The sequence below is a fragment of the Aspergillus versicolor genome (assembly GCF_001890125.1).
Source record: "Aspergillus versicolor CBS 583.65 unplaced genomic scaffold ASPVEscaffold_13, whole genome shotgun sequence".
In the NCBI taxonomy this organism is placed as follows: Eukaryota; Fungi; Ascomycota; class Eurotiomycetes; order Eurotiales; family Aspergillaceae; genus Aspergillus; species Aspergillus versicolor.
In genome coordinates, this window is record NW_024467536.1 from 824,680 (window position 1) to 842,172 (window position 17,493).

Below are 17,493 nucleotides of genomic sequence, written 5' to 3' on the forward strand. Positions count from 1 at the left end.
GACAGAACGACCAAAGACAGCACCGGCCAGACACCACTGTATACAGCGGCAGTCGATGGATACGCTGCGGTAGTGGAATTGCTTCTCGAAGCGCGAGTTGACCCCAATACGCAGAACGAGAACAAGTGGACACCATTGCATGCAGCAGCCAGGAACGGGCATTTCGAGGCAGTGAAGCACCTCCTCGCCTGTGGAGCGAATATAACGACGCGGAACTCGACTGGGCGGACGCCGCTGATCTCGGCCTGTGAGTTTGGCCACCTCGAGATAGCCCAGCTGCTTCTGCGACGGGGCGCGCAGGTCAGCATGCATACCAATGATGGGTGGTCTGCCTTTACGTTGGCAGCCTCGAACGGGCATACTGCGGTTATCGAGCTGCTGCTGCAACACGGAGCAGACATTGAAACCCGAAACCAGAATGCAGGGGGGTGGACAGCAATTGGGATAGCCGCGAGAGAGGGATATCGAGACACAGTCAAGGCTCTGATCCGACGCGGTGCAAATACCAAGGCCGCGAACGACAAGGGGTGGACAGCACTGCACGCCGCGGCGGAGAAGAACCAGCTGCAGATAGCCACGGCGCTGCTGGAGAACGGGGCTGACATTTCAGCCAGGACAATATCCAACTTCACACCGTTGGCTACGGCAGCCGACAACGGCAGCACCAGCATGGTGCAGTTCCTGCTTTCATGGGGGGCTGACCCGAAGATCGTCACAGATGGTGCCTGGACGCCTTTGCATTTCGCAAGCTATGAGAACCATGTGGAGATAGCCCAGGGGCTGATACGAGCTGGGGCCGATTTGAAGGCTAAGAATAGTGACAGACGCACTCCGCTTGACCTTGCGAAGCAGAAGGGCCATAAAGGCATGGAGCAGCTTCTCAATCAGCAGGGGGTGCAGCAGGGGATGCAGTGGATGAAGATTCGTTAGTGATGGAAGCATGGACATGTAAGCAGTGATTTCAGCTATAGTCTACTATGACTTGCTCGTTTATATTGGTATTATCCTATTGCTGTTGGCTATTGGTACTTCTATCTCCAGCAGTGGCAGTATGAACGTCTGTTCTTTTTCGGTGCAGTTCAGCGTCAGCAGCTGAGCACAAAATCGTAAACCAATAAATCTGGAATCTGTATCTGCAAAGAGTCTGCTCATGACGGTCAGCCCTTGCATGCCTAGGCACATTCCTCAGGCTGTTGTCTCCCAATGCCGGCCCGAATAAGTCCCACGCCGCGGTAACTGGTTCACTCGGCTTATTTTTATGCAGTCTTTAGCATTCTTGTACGTTTCAGGAATAGCCGGACTCTGTGACAGCCAATTGCGTCGGAGTTCTCGTATTCCACATGTTTCAGGGCTGTCTGGCCTTGATGCAGATCATGCTGTGTTGAAATAAACGCTTCCTCCAGCTTCACTGACGATCAGCAGTCTGACTGCAGGTCTCACTCTCACAGCCCTGTGTCACAGCTTGCCGCAGCTTGGATCCGATTTAGTCCTTATTCTGCGCTGGAGTTGGGACGGTGAGATCGAAGGATCGCCCTGTCGCCAACCGATTAACTTTCTCGAGCACCTGTTCTTGGCTGTGGAATCTGACTGGTCTTGTTTTTATTTTCAGGATCAGAGCCTGCAATTGGTATTCCAATTGTTCGATTCAGATCTATTCTCGGACTCTTCTCGCCAGGTGAATGGCCCTGTCACAGCCTCACAGGCCTCCCGACACCGGCGCTGAACGAATCCTCGTATACAAACAATTTCAGCCCTCATTCCAGCGTCAACCATGTTCAGGCGGGCAGACCGTCTTGGCAAGTGTGTCATGTTCAGGTATTTGGCGCTCGTGGTCAGAGCCCTCGTTGTGAATGTGGGCGCCACTTCGTATCCCTCCATGCCTCGTAAATGTCCCGACCACATTGCAAGGGCCCGATATTGCGCCAGAATCCGGGGAAATGAAGAGCTTCAATAAGGGACTCTTCACAAATAGCCAAGCCAGCTCGTATCCACTCCAGCCCCGTGTCTGGCTTGGCCGTCAGCATATTCACCCATTCTGGGCAGCCTCTTCCTTTGTAATCTAACTGGTGGAGAGCATCCTGGTGGCTAAAGGAGTTCGAATAAGGCCACTCACCCGTGGGCCAGCCCTCCAGGCCCTGACACGACAGCCTGAATGGGAACGGAGCGGAGCGGGATGCCTGATCCTCGGCATCAAGGTCAGACTCCGGGTGGAGCAGGCAGGGAAGTGCATGGTGTGTGCATCCTGCAGGTGAATGAACTCCTGGACAAGAATAGAGTGAATTAAGGAATGCATAGCCTCTTCAGCTGCTGATCCTTCTTTTTTTTCCCTACTGGTGGGGCCCAAACACTTCGTATATAAACAGGCTATTTCTACCTACTGTTAACGCTTCCTTTGTCTATCATTCTCGTTCATACTCTTGCAGGATCGAACTCTTCAGATTTCTGATATTGTATTATCATACTCGAATCACAATGGTTCGCCTTTCAATTCTCGCACTCGCTTCTTCCCTGGCGATGGCCGTGGCCTTGCCTCAGGATTTCTGCACGACCGTCTGCCGTCCCCAGAAGCCTGACTGCCCTGATGGCGAGGTACGTTGTGTTCCCTTCCATTCTGTTTCCTTCTGTTTTATCATGCTGATAAGGAACAGGTTGCCAGTGGCAATGAGGTATGTTCCAACCTGAAACCATCACAAACAGCACGAGTAACAATTGTTTCAGAGCTGCTGGGGCTGCTGCAAGCCCATCGTGGCCAGAGCCGACGTCTGCACCACAGAATGTCGTCCCCCGAAGCCTGAATGTCCTGAAGGCGAGGTATGTTGATGCTCTTCAAGATACTTCTGCTATACATCCCCCCACTGACGATCATCTACCACAGGCACCCACCGGCAACGAGGTATGAACACATCAAGATATAACTAAATCTGCACCAGAACCCGATTAACATCGTTTCAGAACTGCTGGGGCTGCTGCCAGCCAGTCAAGAACGCCCGTGTCCCCGCCAACGAGACAACCGTCTGCATCGACGTCTGCCGCCCCGAAAAACCCGAATGTCCTACCGGAGAGGCACCCACCGGCAGCGAAGGTTGCTGGGGATGCTGCGAGGCTATTCCTACTACGCGTCCCTGCACTTTAGAATGCAAGCTCGAGAAGCCCGAGTGTCCCGCTGGCGAGGCCCCTACTGGCGGCGAAGTATGTGACACCAAACCCTATTCTATTCTTCCTTCGTTTTATGCCTAACACTATACAAGGGCTGCTGGGGATGCTGCCAACCGATTCAGAACGAAACAAGGGCCAACGATACGACGATCTGCACCGATGTCTGTCGTCCCGAGAAGCCTGAATGTCCTACCGGCGAAGCTCCCACTGGCCAGGAAGGTTGCTGGGGATGCTGTGAGCCTATTCCCGAGACCCGTCCGTGTACCCTGGAATGCAAGCTCGAGAAGCCTGAATGCCCTGCCGGCGAGGCTCCTACTGGTGGCGAGGTATGTCATGTCATCTTACTATATAAAGTACAAAGGACCAGACTAATGAGTGAATATTAGGGCTGCTGGGGCTGCTGCCAGCCTGTCGAAAAGTCCACCGAGGAGAACGTCAGTCCTGCTGAAAAAGAAGCCTGCCTTGCTGTTTGCAGGCCTGAGAAGCCCGAATGTCCTGCTGGCGAAGCCCCTACTGGCAAGGAAGGCTGCTGGGGATGTTGTGAGCCTACTGCGTGAGGAAGCTCTGGCTGAGAGATGATGAGAGATGGAGATGCTGGGGGTGAAAATTACTTTTGATTCCTGTTGAAGAAATTCAGTGTTCTTTCTTTTCGCATTTAGCAATCAATCCTGTATCTGCTGGTAGATAATGGCATTGAAATCATTGATATTAACGTCCCGTTAGCGGAACTACGGTGATTAATTACTAGTGAGGATATGTAGTGCAGCACCTTATGTGAAGGACAATCTGCTGATATGAGGCAGTATCAATTGGCCCTGTCCGGATCCCAGCTGAATTCAGGCCTGGCCATAAACTCCTGACCGAGAGCAAGAACTCGACTGTTCTCCTCGCCCAGCCACTGCGGCTCCAACGCCTTGTGTTCGTCCTCAATCTCGTACCCCTCGCCGCCCGAAACATAGATCATCTTGCCGGAAAAGGGCAGCTTTGCACCGGTGTGCGTAGCCCCGTTGGAACCTCTGTTCGCTGTGGCGCAGATCACGATCTGGCGCGCGACGTCTTCGGACTCGTTAAGAGGGAAGCCGTTCTCGATCCATCCTTTTTGCATTCCCACAATCATCCGCGTTCCTGCAACTCATTAGCCGTCAACTCGTTCATATATACCGAACAGACATACTCGTCACCCATGGACAGACAACATTAACACGAATACCCTCCTTCTGAGCCTGCAGGTGCAGCCCGCGCATAATACCCACAACACCGTGTTTGCTCGTCGTGTAAGGAACGAGATCCTGTGTCTCCTTGAACCCAATAATACTGCTCATGAGCACGATATCTCCCCCATCCTTGTTCTGGCGCAGATAGTGCATCGCAATCCGGGCCGTAAACAGCGATCCGATCGTGTTGACGTTGATTTCTAGCATCGACGGCTCCTCGTTGATATCGGCGTCCGGGTCAAAGATGGACTTTGGGTTCGCCACGCCTGCGACGGGAGCCACGATGTCAATGCGACCGTACAGCGAGTGGGCGGTGCGGAAGAGATTCAGTTGCGATGCGTAGGAAGTTGAGTCGCAGGGGACGAAGTGGATGTGGTCTGGGCCGAGGGAGGAGAGGACTTCTTGGGCGGCTTCATGGGCGATGTCACCGAAGACAACCTTCGCACCATTCTCTAGCAAAACAGTCAGTTAGTTGTGTTGCGTCTGGTAGAGTCGTCGCGGCAACTTACGGCGGAAGAGAGTGACGGCCGAGCGACCGATTCCCGTCGCGCCTCCGGTGAGGACGACGACCTTGTCGTTCAGCGACGAAAGAAGAGCCGGGTCTAGGACGAGATGGGCCATGGCTGCTGTTGTCGTTGTTGTTGAAGAGAACAGGAGAAGAGACCGATCGCCTCGAAGGAAGGTCGAGAGCGAGAGGGGAAGTCCGAGGGAGGGGCAGTTAAATTAACAACGGCGCGGGCGCATGGACAGTGAAGAGCGGACGGCGATAGCAATCAGCCGAGGCGTTAGCGAAATGAAGCATTGAGCAATCAGCATCGCAGAGTATTCTCGTCTGGCTTTGTAGTCTTGTCTCGCAGCCTTTCACGGGCGCGACAGACCTGCATGTCGACCCCCTGTTCGTACGTGCGAACCATTGACCGTCGCCAACAGGTGGAGGAGCCACCAGATTAACAAACAGAAACTAAACTGTCCCCGACTCACGTCTCCAATCGATTCATGAACGGATCCACCGTTGCTTCTCGCCGGCCGTCAGGTTCTGTCAGTGTTCCACCACGCCAGAGACCGGGGTCCACACAAGCTGCCGTGTTACCGGTAGCGAACGGGTATTTCCTTGCCTTCAGTCAATCAGAACGATGTGATTTCGAGGCAAAGGCGTGGAAGAGATCAGTGGTCCTCCATTTGATTGTGGTCAGAGATGGTGAGATGATGAGACGGTGAGGTTGTCGTCAGGCAGAAAACCCACCGACACAAGGGAACCAAAACAACGCGGTATCCAAAACAAGCGCAATGTCTTCCTTTGATAGGAACTCATATTATCAGGGACGGCGGTCTCAGCGTTGGCATTGATTTCAACTGCTTAGCAATCTGCTGGCGAATCTCGGCGAGCAGTGGCACTGATCTTCTCTCTCGGCGAGACTCGGCGACTACACCGCACCCAGTTTCGGCTTACTCAGTGAGTGAGCTGCTGCAATTGGTTGAACTTACAGTTGGGTGAGTGTACTATAGTGGCCCAGAGCTGCTTACAAAACGCAGTCATGACAATCACTGCGATGAGACGGAGTTAATCGTATTTAGATGGAGATGACGTTTCTCACTCTATATATCTCAGGATGCAGTATAAATGCGGCCATGACCCAGCTCTTTCACTGTCCATCAATAGTCAACCAATTGATCTCTTAAGTCTTTAAGTCTTTCATCTCCGAAAACCTCAACAATGGCCCAACCCATCACCGTCTACATGCACGGCCGCAGCCCCAACCCTTGGAAAGTCGTCATGATTCTCGAGGAGCTCAGCCTCCCCTACACCGTGAAAAGCGTCCCATACGACAAGATCAAATCTGAGCCCTTCATCAGTGTCAACCCCAATGGTCGACTCCCTGCCATCGAAGACCCAAACACCGGCATCACGCTCTGGGAGTCCGGCGCCATTGTCGAATACCTGGTCGAGACCTACGACAAGGACCACAAGATCAGCTTCACTGCTGGAACCACCGACTACTTCCTCGCGAAGCAGTACCTGCACTTCCAGATGAGCGGACAGGGCCCGTACTTTGGGCAGGCGGTTTGGTTCCTCAAGTTCCATTCCGAGACTGTGGTGTCTGCCCAGGAGCGGTACATCAATGAAATAAAGCGGGTGACTGGTGTCCTAGAGGGTATCCTGAAGGGCAAGGAGTTCCTTGTGGGTGGCAAGCTCAGTTATGCGGATGTGGCGTTTTTGCCTTGGTACAGTCTTGTTGAGTCGCCTTTGTTCGGGGGCAAGGTTGATCTTGCAAAGGACTATCCAAGTGTCAAAGCTTGGTTGGACAGGACCCAGGCCAGCAATGGCGTTGCGAAGGCGTTGAAATACCAGGAAGAGCTTGTCGCTGCTGAGGAACAGAATCAGTGATGCATGTCTGATAGTTCGGTATAGCTTTATATATTTATATCTACTTCATAGCCCTATAAAGCAGACTGCCAGCCTTGTAACTTCCCAAAGAATCACTAGCTTAAATTGCCGGTAGTGCCTGCCGGCTGTAACTAATATGTCGCCCCTTTCTTGTCTGAATTGTTGATCTTAGCTTCCCTCCCAGGCTTCGTTATACAAGAAAAGAACCATCGTAGGCCAGAGGCTACTGGTAGCACTTTACTTATAAGGTATCTTGTATTCTGAACTGGGAAAGAACGTCTGATGCGTTATTATGTGTTTTATTTTATGTACATTTCCCCAACTCCGAGTACATCCTGAATAACAAATATTTATATACTCCCACCCGTGTTCCTTGTGTCCGTTAGGCGGCCAGGTTGGTCGGTTTGCTTAGCGACCTTTAAGTAGCAGGCTTTTAGGAAACCTGACTGTTCGGTAGTCCTTTTTGCTAGCATCTGGAGGATACAGTTCGTCAGCGTAGGCAAGTGTGTAGAGGAGAAGAGCTTACTGACCGTCTTCTTTCACCCAGTACCATAAGAAGGCTTTGGCAGTAGATGCTGCGGTTGCAGCTGCGTATGCTTGCCATTTCCTGCTTCCGTGGCCATCGGCATAATCATTAACACCCTTGATAATGACAGTTGGGAGGCTTTCCCACACCCCTGTGCCCTCCCTTTCGAAGCCTGCCACGTCTTCCTTGCATATGGTTTCATCGCGCTGCTTGGCAGACTTCATGGCGGTGTTTAGAGTGGCAATTGATGCGATGTGAACAGATGGCTTTGGTGCTGCTGTAACATCTCGCTGACGGACGACCGGACCCCCGAAGCAACCAAGTACATTGCAGTCCTTCATTCGAGCATCGTTGCACATACCATCGAGGCAATTGGTTGTTGAGCAGCCGCAATGGGCAGAGTAGTTCCGAGCACGGTGATTATGAGGATAGGACGCTTCGAAGAGAACGTCAGGAGCGCGTGGATAGCTCCATCCTGCCTGAGCTCGCTGAAGGGTCTCGAGATACCGCGAAACATCACACTCGAGCTCTCTGCGCCCCCGCGAGCTCTTCAACCCATGCAGAAATGCTCTTATCTCTGGATTAGGTCTGCCCAAGGTATCCTTGACACCTGTCTTCCGCTCGAAGCCCCAGGAATACTGTCTCCCAAAGTCACATTCAACCAAGGCGTCGCTTATTAAAACGTCACCAAGGTACAGGTTTTTGCCGCCCGCCGAGGGTGCACCGCTGCAGGCCCCTACGACCAGAGCCAGTTTGATCTGCAGATAGCTGATCCGTAGACTTGTTGCCGCGGTTGCTGCGATGCGTTTCCCGTGGCCTGACATGCGGCATAGGACTACATTGTGCTTTCCGATTCTTCCATTGACATATGTGTTCGCATCCCCGGGGGCTTTACCAAGAGTCTTTCCCAAGCGGCTGTAGGTCTCGTCGAAGAGGGCCTCGACGGCGTCGGCTTCGACTGGGAGGGCGCAAAGTATGGCGATTGTGAAGTCGTTTCGGGTGCGCGGGGCCATCTTGATAGTAGGCTGATTGGGGTGTATCAATGAAAGAGATCGCTGATATCAGCGTTTCCAGAGGATGAGAAGTCCCCAAGGACCGAGCAGACTGCATATTTATATTGCTGAGCATGGCGCTGGTAGCGACCGGGACGCTGATTTAGCCGCCCAGGCGAGGGAACGATATACTCAACAGTTGTATATTACTGGAGGTTAATAATAGCATAACCTTAACTGCTGACCCTGTATCTGGTCCTACAGTTGTGGTTTGCTATCATCGTCCCAGCGCTTAACGCCTGCCAATCTTGATATAAGATTATGCGTTCTAGGCGCCGAACTTGGCCAGGACGGTTTCATCTTGAAATAAGCAGCACTTATACTGGTTGTCAAATTGATTCTATGGTTGGAAGCTCTGCATTGATATCCACTCAAAACTCTATGCTGGTGAGCCACGAGAATATACGCGTACTGCCGTTTTCTGAGCATCCAACTGCTGCTATTCCCAACCGCCCTTCGTGGAAATAGTTTGACAGGCTATTGAAATCATCCAGTAATCTTCTACTACCTATGGATAGTTTACATTGTATTGCCTTTCTTTCCGGCTTGACGGGTGAGTTAGGGCGGGCGCACTTCAAGGCAATGCATAACCCATATGATTCATTATGCCACGAGGTTGATATATAGCGAAGCAGTGCATACTTGATGAGTCTCACTTGAAGAAAAGAAATATCCCATTGAATTAAAAGGGGCAATCCAGCCATATATAAACCAACCCAAAAAACAGCAGTTCCCGAAGTCCGCTCGATGAATATATAGAGCATAAGGGTATATAACAAACGAAATGTACATCCATTCCAGCCAAACAAGCTTCGCCTCCAATGCCATGCCAATGCTAATTATGTCCATCCCTCCTCACCTCATACATAGTCGTAACCTGAATCCCGCCGTCCTTCCTGCCGAGCTCCTCATCCGAGAAACTGCCATTATCACCTCGCCCTGCCTGCGCGGAGCTGCCGTGATGCGTATCGCGCAGCATCCCGAACTCGTCGCTGTCTCGCCCGGCGGTCTTGGAGGCCGTCGACTCCAGTTGTGTGTGGTGCTTTGAGCGGCCCATCGCGGACAGGTTGAAGCTGGCGCCGGTGCTCTTGCCGTAGGTGCCGCGGCCGGAGGAAGGGTCTTTGGAGGAGGAGCGGATCCAGATGGAGGAGGAGAAGAGGGGTTTGATGCATGGGGCGTTGACGGCGATGATGGCGACGAACTAGGTTTTCTTGTTAGTTTGGGCTTTCTAGAGGTATTAAGGGGGGAGGAGTACTGTTTCGCGAATGGCCCAGACGGTACTGTTGTTGATACTGTTGATGTCTTTGACGGAGAGGATGCACCGGAGGAGAGTGGCGGCCATGACGAAGATACCACCGCAGAGAAGCACGCCGATGATGAGTTTACTGTGAATTATCAGCAAGAGCGAGGACTGTTGGTGTATTCGGGGGGGTCCATACCGGCGCAATTGTAGACGGACTTTGGCGAGGAGAGGAACTGGGATGCAGAGCAGGATGCCGTCCGTGCTGCAGGATTAGTATAGGCTGCAGTAGAGTAATTCGAATGGATATAATGAGTACGTACACCACGTTTGTCGCAGCGATCACAATGTAATTGATAAAGTCCGCAGAGCAGTTGACTGTACAGTGTAAGCGATGCCCGGTGTGTAGGCAAGGGTAGACGTACGGCCTGGATCAGGATACACCTGGAAATGTTTCTCGATCGGGCGACAGTGCAAGAAGATGGTGAAGATGACTGCGATATACGTGCAGGCACAAAGGACAGCGTTGAGCTTAACGAGCTTCTGCTGTGTGAGACCGAGTCTGTTGCAAGATGTCAGTATGAAATGGGGTTGGATGGGGGATGCCCTACGTGAGACGGTTGTAGAAGAACAGCATGCAGGCCTTGAGCGACCAGATCAAAGTGACATAGCAAGTCCATCCTGCCATCAGACACTTCGACCCAAAGACCAGCCTGGCCTCCTCTGCTGGGCTCAAAGCCGCTCGCTGTTCGTCTGTCAAGCCGATATTGGTGCCATACTGGCCGATGAGCTCCAACATGGTCAACTCAGCCTGGAGGAGTTAGTTCTTGGGTTCCCCCTTTGCGATCCGAGTATCACTTGCATACCGTCCAGAATATCAGGGCAACCACGGCAAAGTAGTCATCGCCCTGCCAGTTCTTGAATCCAACGACCTTGAAACGGGCGAACAGGCGGAACAGCAGGACAACGACCCCGATGCCATACTCGGTCCAGGCCTCCTTCTGAAAGGGCGTCGCGGTCATAATGACAGCAGCAGTGGTTCTTCAGCAGTTGGAGAACACAGACAGTGGCGTGGAGGCGTCGAGTGACGATTGGGTCCCAGCAGGATGGGACAGGGTTCTGCATTAATACTGCCCCAACTTGGGCCTGCAGAAATTGACTGGAGCAAGCCACAAACTCAGTCAGGGAGAGCCATTCCTTCACGGAATACGAGATTGCAACGCCAAAAGTACGGCCGTTTCACAGCCTGCCAGACCCAGACGATCCATTGATCTTTGATGGTGGCCGCTACTGGCTAGCAGGAGGGGAATTATCTGTTTCAGGAGCGATTGACGGTGCGTCTTCCGACTGCGACACCAGCAGCGTGCTTACGGTTAGTCTCAGTATAATTAGGTACTGCCCGACTGGGTATTTGGAGGAGATTCCACAGCCTTGAGGAGAAAACAAGGTTTGCAGCGGATCTGGCAGTGGATCCTGGAGCAGCCGTTGGCGCAGAGAATCACAGATACGGCCAGGACCCATCTCTTGCTGTCGTCTTCGAGTGCTGCCGGTCTGAGCAGACTGGGTCCGATGGGTCCGATGGCCCACGATGGACCCCGGTACGCGACCGACATTCGCTGTCGACAGACGATCAGCGTCAGCAATTAGTCGGCGGCCCGTCTGGGGCTGACAGCAAGTTAGCAGCAGTCAGCCGGCCAACAGAGACCACCGTCGAGCACGCCAGGGAAACTGTTCCGCAACTTGTCAGACGAGAACAGGGCCCAGTGTCGGTGACAAGCACCCACCAAGCAGGGCGATGCAATGCCACCGGGGCTCTTCGTCGTGTCTCGACCGACGCCGGTGGCACCTCGGGAACTTGCGATTCGCGAATAGAAACCTCCCAAGCGTTTTGGCCCCTGCGAGATTAACGGCCCCTATTGCTGAGGCTTACATAGTGTCCTGCAGGCCCTAAATCCTCCGGCACTGGAAAGTCGCCCAGAAGGATTGACAAACAGCCGCCGTCTGCGGCCAAGGCGAGTGATGGCGTTCATCGTTAAGGATTGTAGATTGATATCGAGATGGCTAGCGCCATCGCCTCCAGATGGATGTATAACGGCGACTGCCCATAAATTCTCATCGCAGCCGGTCCGGGGAACGGGGGTATCTGCCACTGTCCCCGTGCAACGCCGACGGGGACCCGCTGCCGGAGCTGTGGCGCCATCATCCCAGTCAATAATAATAATAGCAGCGCCCGAGGACAGTCTGCTGCAACAATTTCCAAGCACGGAAAAAAGCGGAACTGCTCCACTGCGTCTCGGTCTGTCATGGGTTTCCGGAGACTGTCCGCGCTGCTGGCTCCACCGTTCTAGCGTTGGCATTAGCATGGGCAATTGGTACGAGCTGCATGCATTGCAAGGCAAACAGCCTCTGCCTCGGTGCTTCGAAGATGCATAAGATTTGGCTTTTGAACCTTTAAGCAGCGGAATTGGACGGACTGGTAGACAGAGTGTGATATAGCGATACCCCGTAACCCTAACAAGTTACCCCGCAAGGACGGAATGCACAGCAGCAATTCCGCCCTCTGGTTCAGACTCAAACTCTCGCCTCAGGAGGATCAACGACGCAGTTCCAAGCGGGGAAGCGGCCTGGTGAAACCGTCGATTGTGAACTAGGCTAGAGGGCCCCAGACTAACGGTGAGCAGGCCATCTGTTTCCGCACTTTCTCCGTGAGGCCTGATGCGGCCGAGTTTAAAGAGCTGCAGGATGCCCGCCCAGCACCCCTTTTCCACGCCGGTTGCCGCTTCGTATTCAAGGTTTGAAAGCTCTGCGAAGGTTTTGACTGCAAATCATTGACAATATGGGCTCGACCGCTGATCCCGACACCACCTACGACTACATCGTCTGCGGGTAGGCTTCTTGGTCCGCCACTTGTGATATCTCTCTAACGCCAGTAGAGGAGGAACTTCAGGATGTGTCGTTGCAGGCCGTCTGGCTGAGAACAAGAACGTGAGCGTGCTGCTCTTGGAGGCCGGCCAGCACAACCGCGATCTCGAGAATGTACACATGACGGGGGGCTGGTCCCAGAACTTCGACTCGGAGACGGATTGGAACCTGATCACAAAGCCCATGGGCGGGGTCGACCACCGCCAGGTCAAGCTCAGTCGAGGACGGTTCCTTGGGGGCTGCAGTGGCTGCAATGGCACGCTGTGTATCCGGGGGAGCAGGCAGGACTACGATGACTGGCAGCTGGAGGGCTGGAGCGGCGACGAGTTCTTCGACGCCATGAAGAAGGTATATTTATTTCTATCATAACCTGCTTGGGCTCTATGGATACTGACGCTGTGTGCTGTAGAGCGAGACGTTCCACACCAAGCCCTGGTTCAAGGAGGACAAGTCCTCCCACGGCTACTCCGGTCCTTTGCACACTGAACCGCACGACCTTGCCCACATTGCAGACCGTCTCATGGACTCGTTCGTTGACCAGGGCCTCCCCCTACACCACGACATGTTCTCCACCGGTGATGTCCCCCACGGCTGTGGCCATGTCCCTCGAACCGTATACAAGGGTGTCCGCACCACCTCCGCCGACTTCATCACCAAGGAGTACGACCGCTCCAACATCGCCATCAAGACCGATACGACCGTGGACCACGTCATCTTGGAGCCGACAGCTGATGGTCAGCGTGCAACGGGCGTTGTGACCCGCTCATCGGACGGAACAAACAAGATCTTCCATGCTCGACGAGAGATCATCGTCTCCAGCGGTGCCTACTGCAGTCCAGCTGTCCTGCTGCGCTCTGGAATCGGTGCCCGCGACGAGCTCGCCAAGTTCGATATCAACTGCCAGGTCGACCTCCCTGGCGTCGGAAAGAACCTCATGGACCACCTGGTAAGCTTCCTGATACCATGTGAACTTCCTATCTAACATCCCAGATCGTCTTCATGTTCTACGAAACCAGCCAGGCCGGCCTCACCAACTGCGACAAGGTCTACCACGGCGACAGCTTCGCCAAAACGTACCAGGAGTACAAGGATCACAAGAGTGGCTTCCTCTCCACGTTCCCCTTTGGCTGCTTTGCCTTTGCCCGCATTGACCATCGTCTCGAGAACGAGCCCATGTGGCGCGATGCCCCCCGCGAGCCTGGCCGTGACCCCATGGGCCTGACCCCCAAGCAGCCCAACATCGAATTCTTCACCACCGAGACATACGGTGGCCCCAAGCAGTACGACCAGTTCCCCGTGAACAACCAGCACGCTTTCTCCATTATCTCAGAGCTCTTCGCCCCCAAGTCGCGCGGGACCGTGACTCTCGAGTCGAAGGACCCATCACGTAACCCTGTCATCGACTGCAACTACCTCAACGACCCCTTGGACCTCCTCGTCCTCACAGAAGCCTGTCAGTACGCAAACGAGATTGTGATGCAGGGTGCCGGAACCAAGGAGATCGTCAAGGGCTCCTGGCCCCCTGAGTCGGGCCACCACGCTTTCAAGACCCGCGACGAGTGGATTCCTTATGTAAAGCACCATGCTACAACCTGTACGTTCATTATTTTTCCTAACTTATTAACCTATCCCGAGTGGAACTGACTATCGATGTAGGCTACCACGGCGCCGGAACCTGTGCCATGGGCAAGGCCGACGACCCCAAGGCCGTACTCGACAACAAGCTGCGTGTCCGCGGTGTCACTGGTCTGCGCGTTGCTGATACCAGCGTCATGCCGACTCTGCACGGTGGACACACCCAGATGCCGGCCTACGGTATCGGCGAGCGATGCGCGGACTTCATCAAGGAGACGTGGGGTCCCGATGGTATGTCAGACGCCTACTATACTATTGAACTTGGCTAATTGTTTCTAGGCGTTACTGCGGCGCTTAAGGACCTGACTGTTGGCTCTTCTTAAACCGGACATGTTGATAGGAATGACATTTTGCATCTTATAGCATTTTATATAACCTTTAGCGATAGGAACCATTTCTCTTGAGTTTTGATGTCTGCTTGCCAACCTAGTAGAATAATCTAGGTTTATCATATCATACCCAATTTCACCACTTACTGCGGTATCAAAGAGTGAATGGGCGGATACTGTGTGTATACTCCATAACAGGGCCGTTAGCCGGGCCAGACTGTCATGACTCAGGAGTACAATACCCACCAGTCGCCCACTCTTCCTAGTGCTTATCAGTCCACAGTACCCTCTAGAGTAGTTAATATATCGCGAGTCAGGAACTATACATCATACATCCAATCATGAATAATTAACGAACCCGCCCCCTGCCACCGTTGGACCCGCTGTCCCGCTGTCAGATAGGCTCCCGTTCACGCAAACCTGCCTGTAACCGTCACCGCATCTTTAAGCTGGAATTCACAATTAGCGCTATCCGCCAGTGGTAGGAGCTCCGAGTGCCTCGGACTCGGCGATCGACGCGTCATTGGCCGACCGGATGGTGTTGCTGTGAGTCCGTGGACTGGTTGTATTCTGCTCCGCAGATAAGGGTATGAGACCACCTTAGAGATACAGCGGGTTCTTAGGTTTGTTTTCGTTTTGATTACAGTCTTGCGTGTAGTATTTCATATTCAATTCGTATCCATCCATGTACTCCGTAGTTACTCCGCTTATATCCAAGTATCTATTCAAATCAAAAATCGTCATATCCACCAGGGAAAAATATGGGTCGTTAGTAAATAATCGGCGCCGGCATCAACATTGGTGTATCCTCTCTAATGGCGTCTCTCTGGATCAAGTCGCCGAAGCTCGGCGACCACTCTACCCGGGGCGTAAGAATGTCCAGCCCCCATAACTCCGATACGTACTTCAGTATAGAGGTGTGCGTGTATTCTCCGCTCTGGGTCTTCGGGCTGTGCTGGACAGCCCCCTTCTGCACCCACGGGGAGATCAAAATAGTGGGAACGCGGATCCCCAGCCGGTCGAAGTGGAATGTCGTCGGGCGGCCGTCTTTCGCGACTTCGGTATAAGGAAGTTCATCGCCGGGGGGAACGTTTTCGGGAGGCGGGACATGATCCGCGAACCCACCATGCTCGTCGAAAGTGAGGATGAAGAGGGTTTCGTTCCACTGCGGAGAAGAGCGCAAGGCCTCGTAGATGCCCTTGATCCAATCCTCGCCGAGATCTGTCGGGGAGGGCGGATGGAACGACTGGTACGAGCAGCACTCTGGATTTATCCACGTGAACTGCGGCAGGGTGCCGGCTTTGGCGTCTTTGTAGAACTCTTCGACTGGCCTGATGGACTTGCGCCCGTGGCCGGACTTCTTGGTCCAGTCGTAGAAGAGCGCGTCTGGTGCGAAACCAGTGGTGTTGGAGTAGTTGATCCAGGATATGTTAGCTGCGGAGAGCTGTTCGAAGACAGATACTTGGGGGAGGGCGGAAACGTCGAATCCTGGGTCGTTGGTGCCGTGGCCGTGGGAAGTTCCCGAGGTGAGGTAGGCGCGGTTGGGGTTTGTCGGACCGGGTACGGCAGCAAACCATTTGTCGAAGAGCAGGTAATTCTCGGCTAGAGCATTAAAGACGGGGACATGATCTGGAGTGTAATAGTTGATGACTTCTCCGGCGCGCTTGAGGTCGCCGTCTATGCCGTAGGAGCGGATCTGTTCGCTGACGAACCCCTGCATTGTGGGACGGTGGATGGAGAGGTCCGGGTGGTCGGTACCATACACTTGATAGTTGCCGCCAGCGATGCTGTGGTCTGGATCATCCGGGGCAATGTTTTTGGCGATAGGTTTGGCGCAGACCAATTCTGAGTCCGGGTCGGAAACGTTGGCGGGATTGCAGAACTTGTGCTTCACGAGGCCGTCAATTTCGGAGCTGTATGTGAGCCCGCCTGCAATTGTGTCGAACGCCAGGTTCTCCTGCACCAAGACCACGACATTCTTGATCGGAGAGTTGGTGTCAGGCTTGTTGGTTTGTTTCCCCGGCTTCGAGTCGATTAATCGGTGGGTCGCGAAGAGGTAGGCAAACGCTGCCAGCAGGGCCGCACAGGTCGCGAAGAGGATAGAGATAATGGTGATACGAACCCGCGACCTCCGCTGCTTGGACTGCTGCGGCACGCATTCTTCATCTCGGCTGAGGCGCGGACTGCGGTCGGACTCGTCGACTTCACCGTCGAGAAGTGGCTGCTCGGAGTCTGCGGGGGATGCGGGGCGGGCGGCCTTGGAGTCTCCCCGCAGCCAGTCCATCTCGCCTGTCTATCGCTTTTCGTCTGCACAGAGAACGCCCAAGGGTATGTGTATCGGCAGCAGGGTACTGCCTGTCGCGAGCTTGCTCCGGTCGGCTTTGGAGGGGAGCGCAGGGTTGATGAAGAATGAGGGAGCGAGAAGTCGATCTGCACGCTCCTTGTCGGGTGCACAATCATGTGGTACATAACGTGCATAACCGGGGCATGCCGGGCCTGCGGCTGTTGGTTGGCCACGAGAACTTGTGCATTGGGCCACACCAGCCAATGAACTGCCACACGTGAGCTCCCTCCCCCTTCCGAAAGGAGCTTGGCAGCCCCCCTCGCTCACTCAGTCACTCGCTCATCACAGTCACTCCCCGTCGAGTCGTTGTGTTCATTTGTCCCTCGAGGGTGTTTAGAGCGATCCGGCTGGCTCTTTATGTCGCCTGCTTCAGTCATGTGAACGTGGGCTTGTTCCCAACAGGGCTGGGATTATCCCTACCTTGCTGGTTCTGGGAACCATCCCACAAGGCTAGCCTTACTCCCGATGAGGGACTGAAGGTCACCAAGCTGCGGTCTACTAAAGGACGATCATCCAGATCATGTGCTAACGAACCGGTAACTAACTTAACCAGCATCAGTCAACTAACTTGTGTTTTAGTGTGTCACCAAGTCGAATGAAAGCAAGCCTATGAAAGCCCTGTACGCAGCCGAAACCGGAAACTGGCCATCGTCTCTTCATCGGCCAGATACTGGGACATGGTTCCCCGA

General features: G+C 53.8%; 7 protein-coding genes across 7 annotated transcripts; 3 read left to right on the forward strand and 4 right to left on the reverse strand.

Moving 5' to 3' along the window:
• Positions 1-2,472: 2,472 nt before the first annotated feature.
• ASPVEDRAFT_33877 (putative extracellular cysteine-rich protein) lies at positions 2,473-3,713 on the forward strand (the record flags this gene model as incomplete). The annotated part of the gene is made up of 7 exons (XM_040810794.1): positions 2,473-2,589; positions 2,649-2,666; positions 2,719-2,811; positions 2,876-2,893; positions 2,953-3,189; positions 3,249-3,482; positions 3,543-3,713. The coding sequence occupies 7 exons, from the start codon at positions 2,473-2,475 to the stop codon at positions 3,711-3,713; spliced, it is 888 nt and encodes a 295-aa protein (XP_040673436.1).
• Positions 3,714-3,961: 248 nt separating this feature from the next.
• On the reverse strand, positions 3,962-4,991 carry ASPVEDRAFT_142274 (uncharacterized protein; the record flags this gene model as incomplete). The annotated part of the gene is made up of 3 exons (XM_040807821.1): positions 3,962-4,287; positions 4,331-4,822; positions 4,880-4,991. The coding sequence occupies 3 exons, from the start codon at positions 4,989-4,991 to the stop codon at positions 3,962-3,964; spliced, it is 930 nt and encodes a 309-aa protein (XP_040673437.1).
• Positions 4,992-5,794: 803 nt separating this feature from the next.
• On the forward strand, positions 5,795-7,017 carry ASPVEDRAFT_372543 (glutathione S-transferase family protein). The gene is made up of 2 exons (XM_040811427.1): positions 5,795-5,861; positions 5,946-7,017. The coding sequence occupies exon 2, from the start codon at positions 6,085-6,087 to the stop codon at positions 6,754-6,756; it is 672 nt and encodes a 223-aa protein (XP_040673438.1). The 5' UTR covers positions 5,795-5,861; positions 5,946-6,084; the 3' UTR covers positions 6,757-7,017.
• ASPVEDRAFT_202635 (uncharacterized protein) lies at positions 7,005-8,349 on the reverse strand. The gene is made up of 2 exons (XM_040809380.1): positions 7,287-8,349; positions 7,005-7,229 (listed from the first exon to the last, which is right to left on the reverse strand). Exons 1-2 carry the CDS (start codon positions 8,293-8,295, stop codon positions 7,165-7,167), a joined length of 1,074 nt encoding a protein of 357 aa, XP_040673439.1. The 5' UTR covers positions 8,296-8,349; the 3' UTR covers positions 7,005-7,164.
• Positions 8,350-9,169: 820 nt separating this feature from the next.
• Positions 9,170-10,596, reverse strand: ASPVEDRAFT_141974 (uncharacterized protein; the record flags this gene model as incomplete). Its single annotated transcript, XM_040807788.1, has 7 exons — positions 9,170-9,535; positions 9,590-9,719; positions 9,774-9,839; positions 9,898-9,952; positions 10,000-10,136; positions 10,186-10,385; positions 10,441-10,596. 7 exons carry the CDS (start codon positions 10,594-10,596, stop codon positions 9,170-9,172), a joined length of 1,110 nt encoding a protein of 369 aa, XP_040673440.1.
• Positions 10,597-12,146: 1,550 nt separating this feature from the next.
• Positions 12,147-14,523, forward strand: ASPVEDRAFT_65949 (GMC family oxidoreductase). Its single transcript, XM_040815849.1, has 7 exons — positions 12,147-12,201; positions 12,256-12,460; positions 12,508-12,844; positions 12,906-13,442; positions 13,487-14,090; positions 14,153-14,362; positions 14,411-14,523. The coding sequence occupies exons 2-7, from the start codon at positions 12,411-12,413 to the stop codon at positions 14,452-14,454; spliced, it is 1,782 nt and encodes a 593-aa protein (XP_040673441.1). The 5' UTR covers positions 12,147-12,201; positions 12,256-12,410; the 3' UTR covers positions 14,455-14,523.
• Positions 14,524-15,241: 718 nt separating this feature from the next.
• ASPVEDRAFT_99722 (putative phosphatidylglycerol specific phospholipase) lies at positions 15,242-16,453 on the reverse strand (the record flags this gene model as incomplete). Its single annotated transcript, XM_040818798.1, has 1 exon — positions 15,242-16,453. A coding segment is annotated over one exon (1,212 nt), but the record flags the coding sequence as incomplete, so codon positions are not given.
• Positions 16,454-17,493: the final 1,040 nt, after the last annotated feature.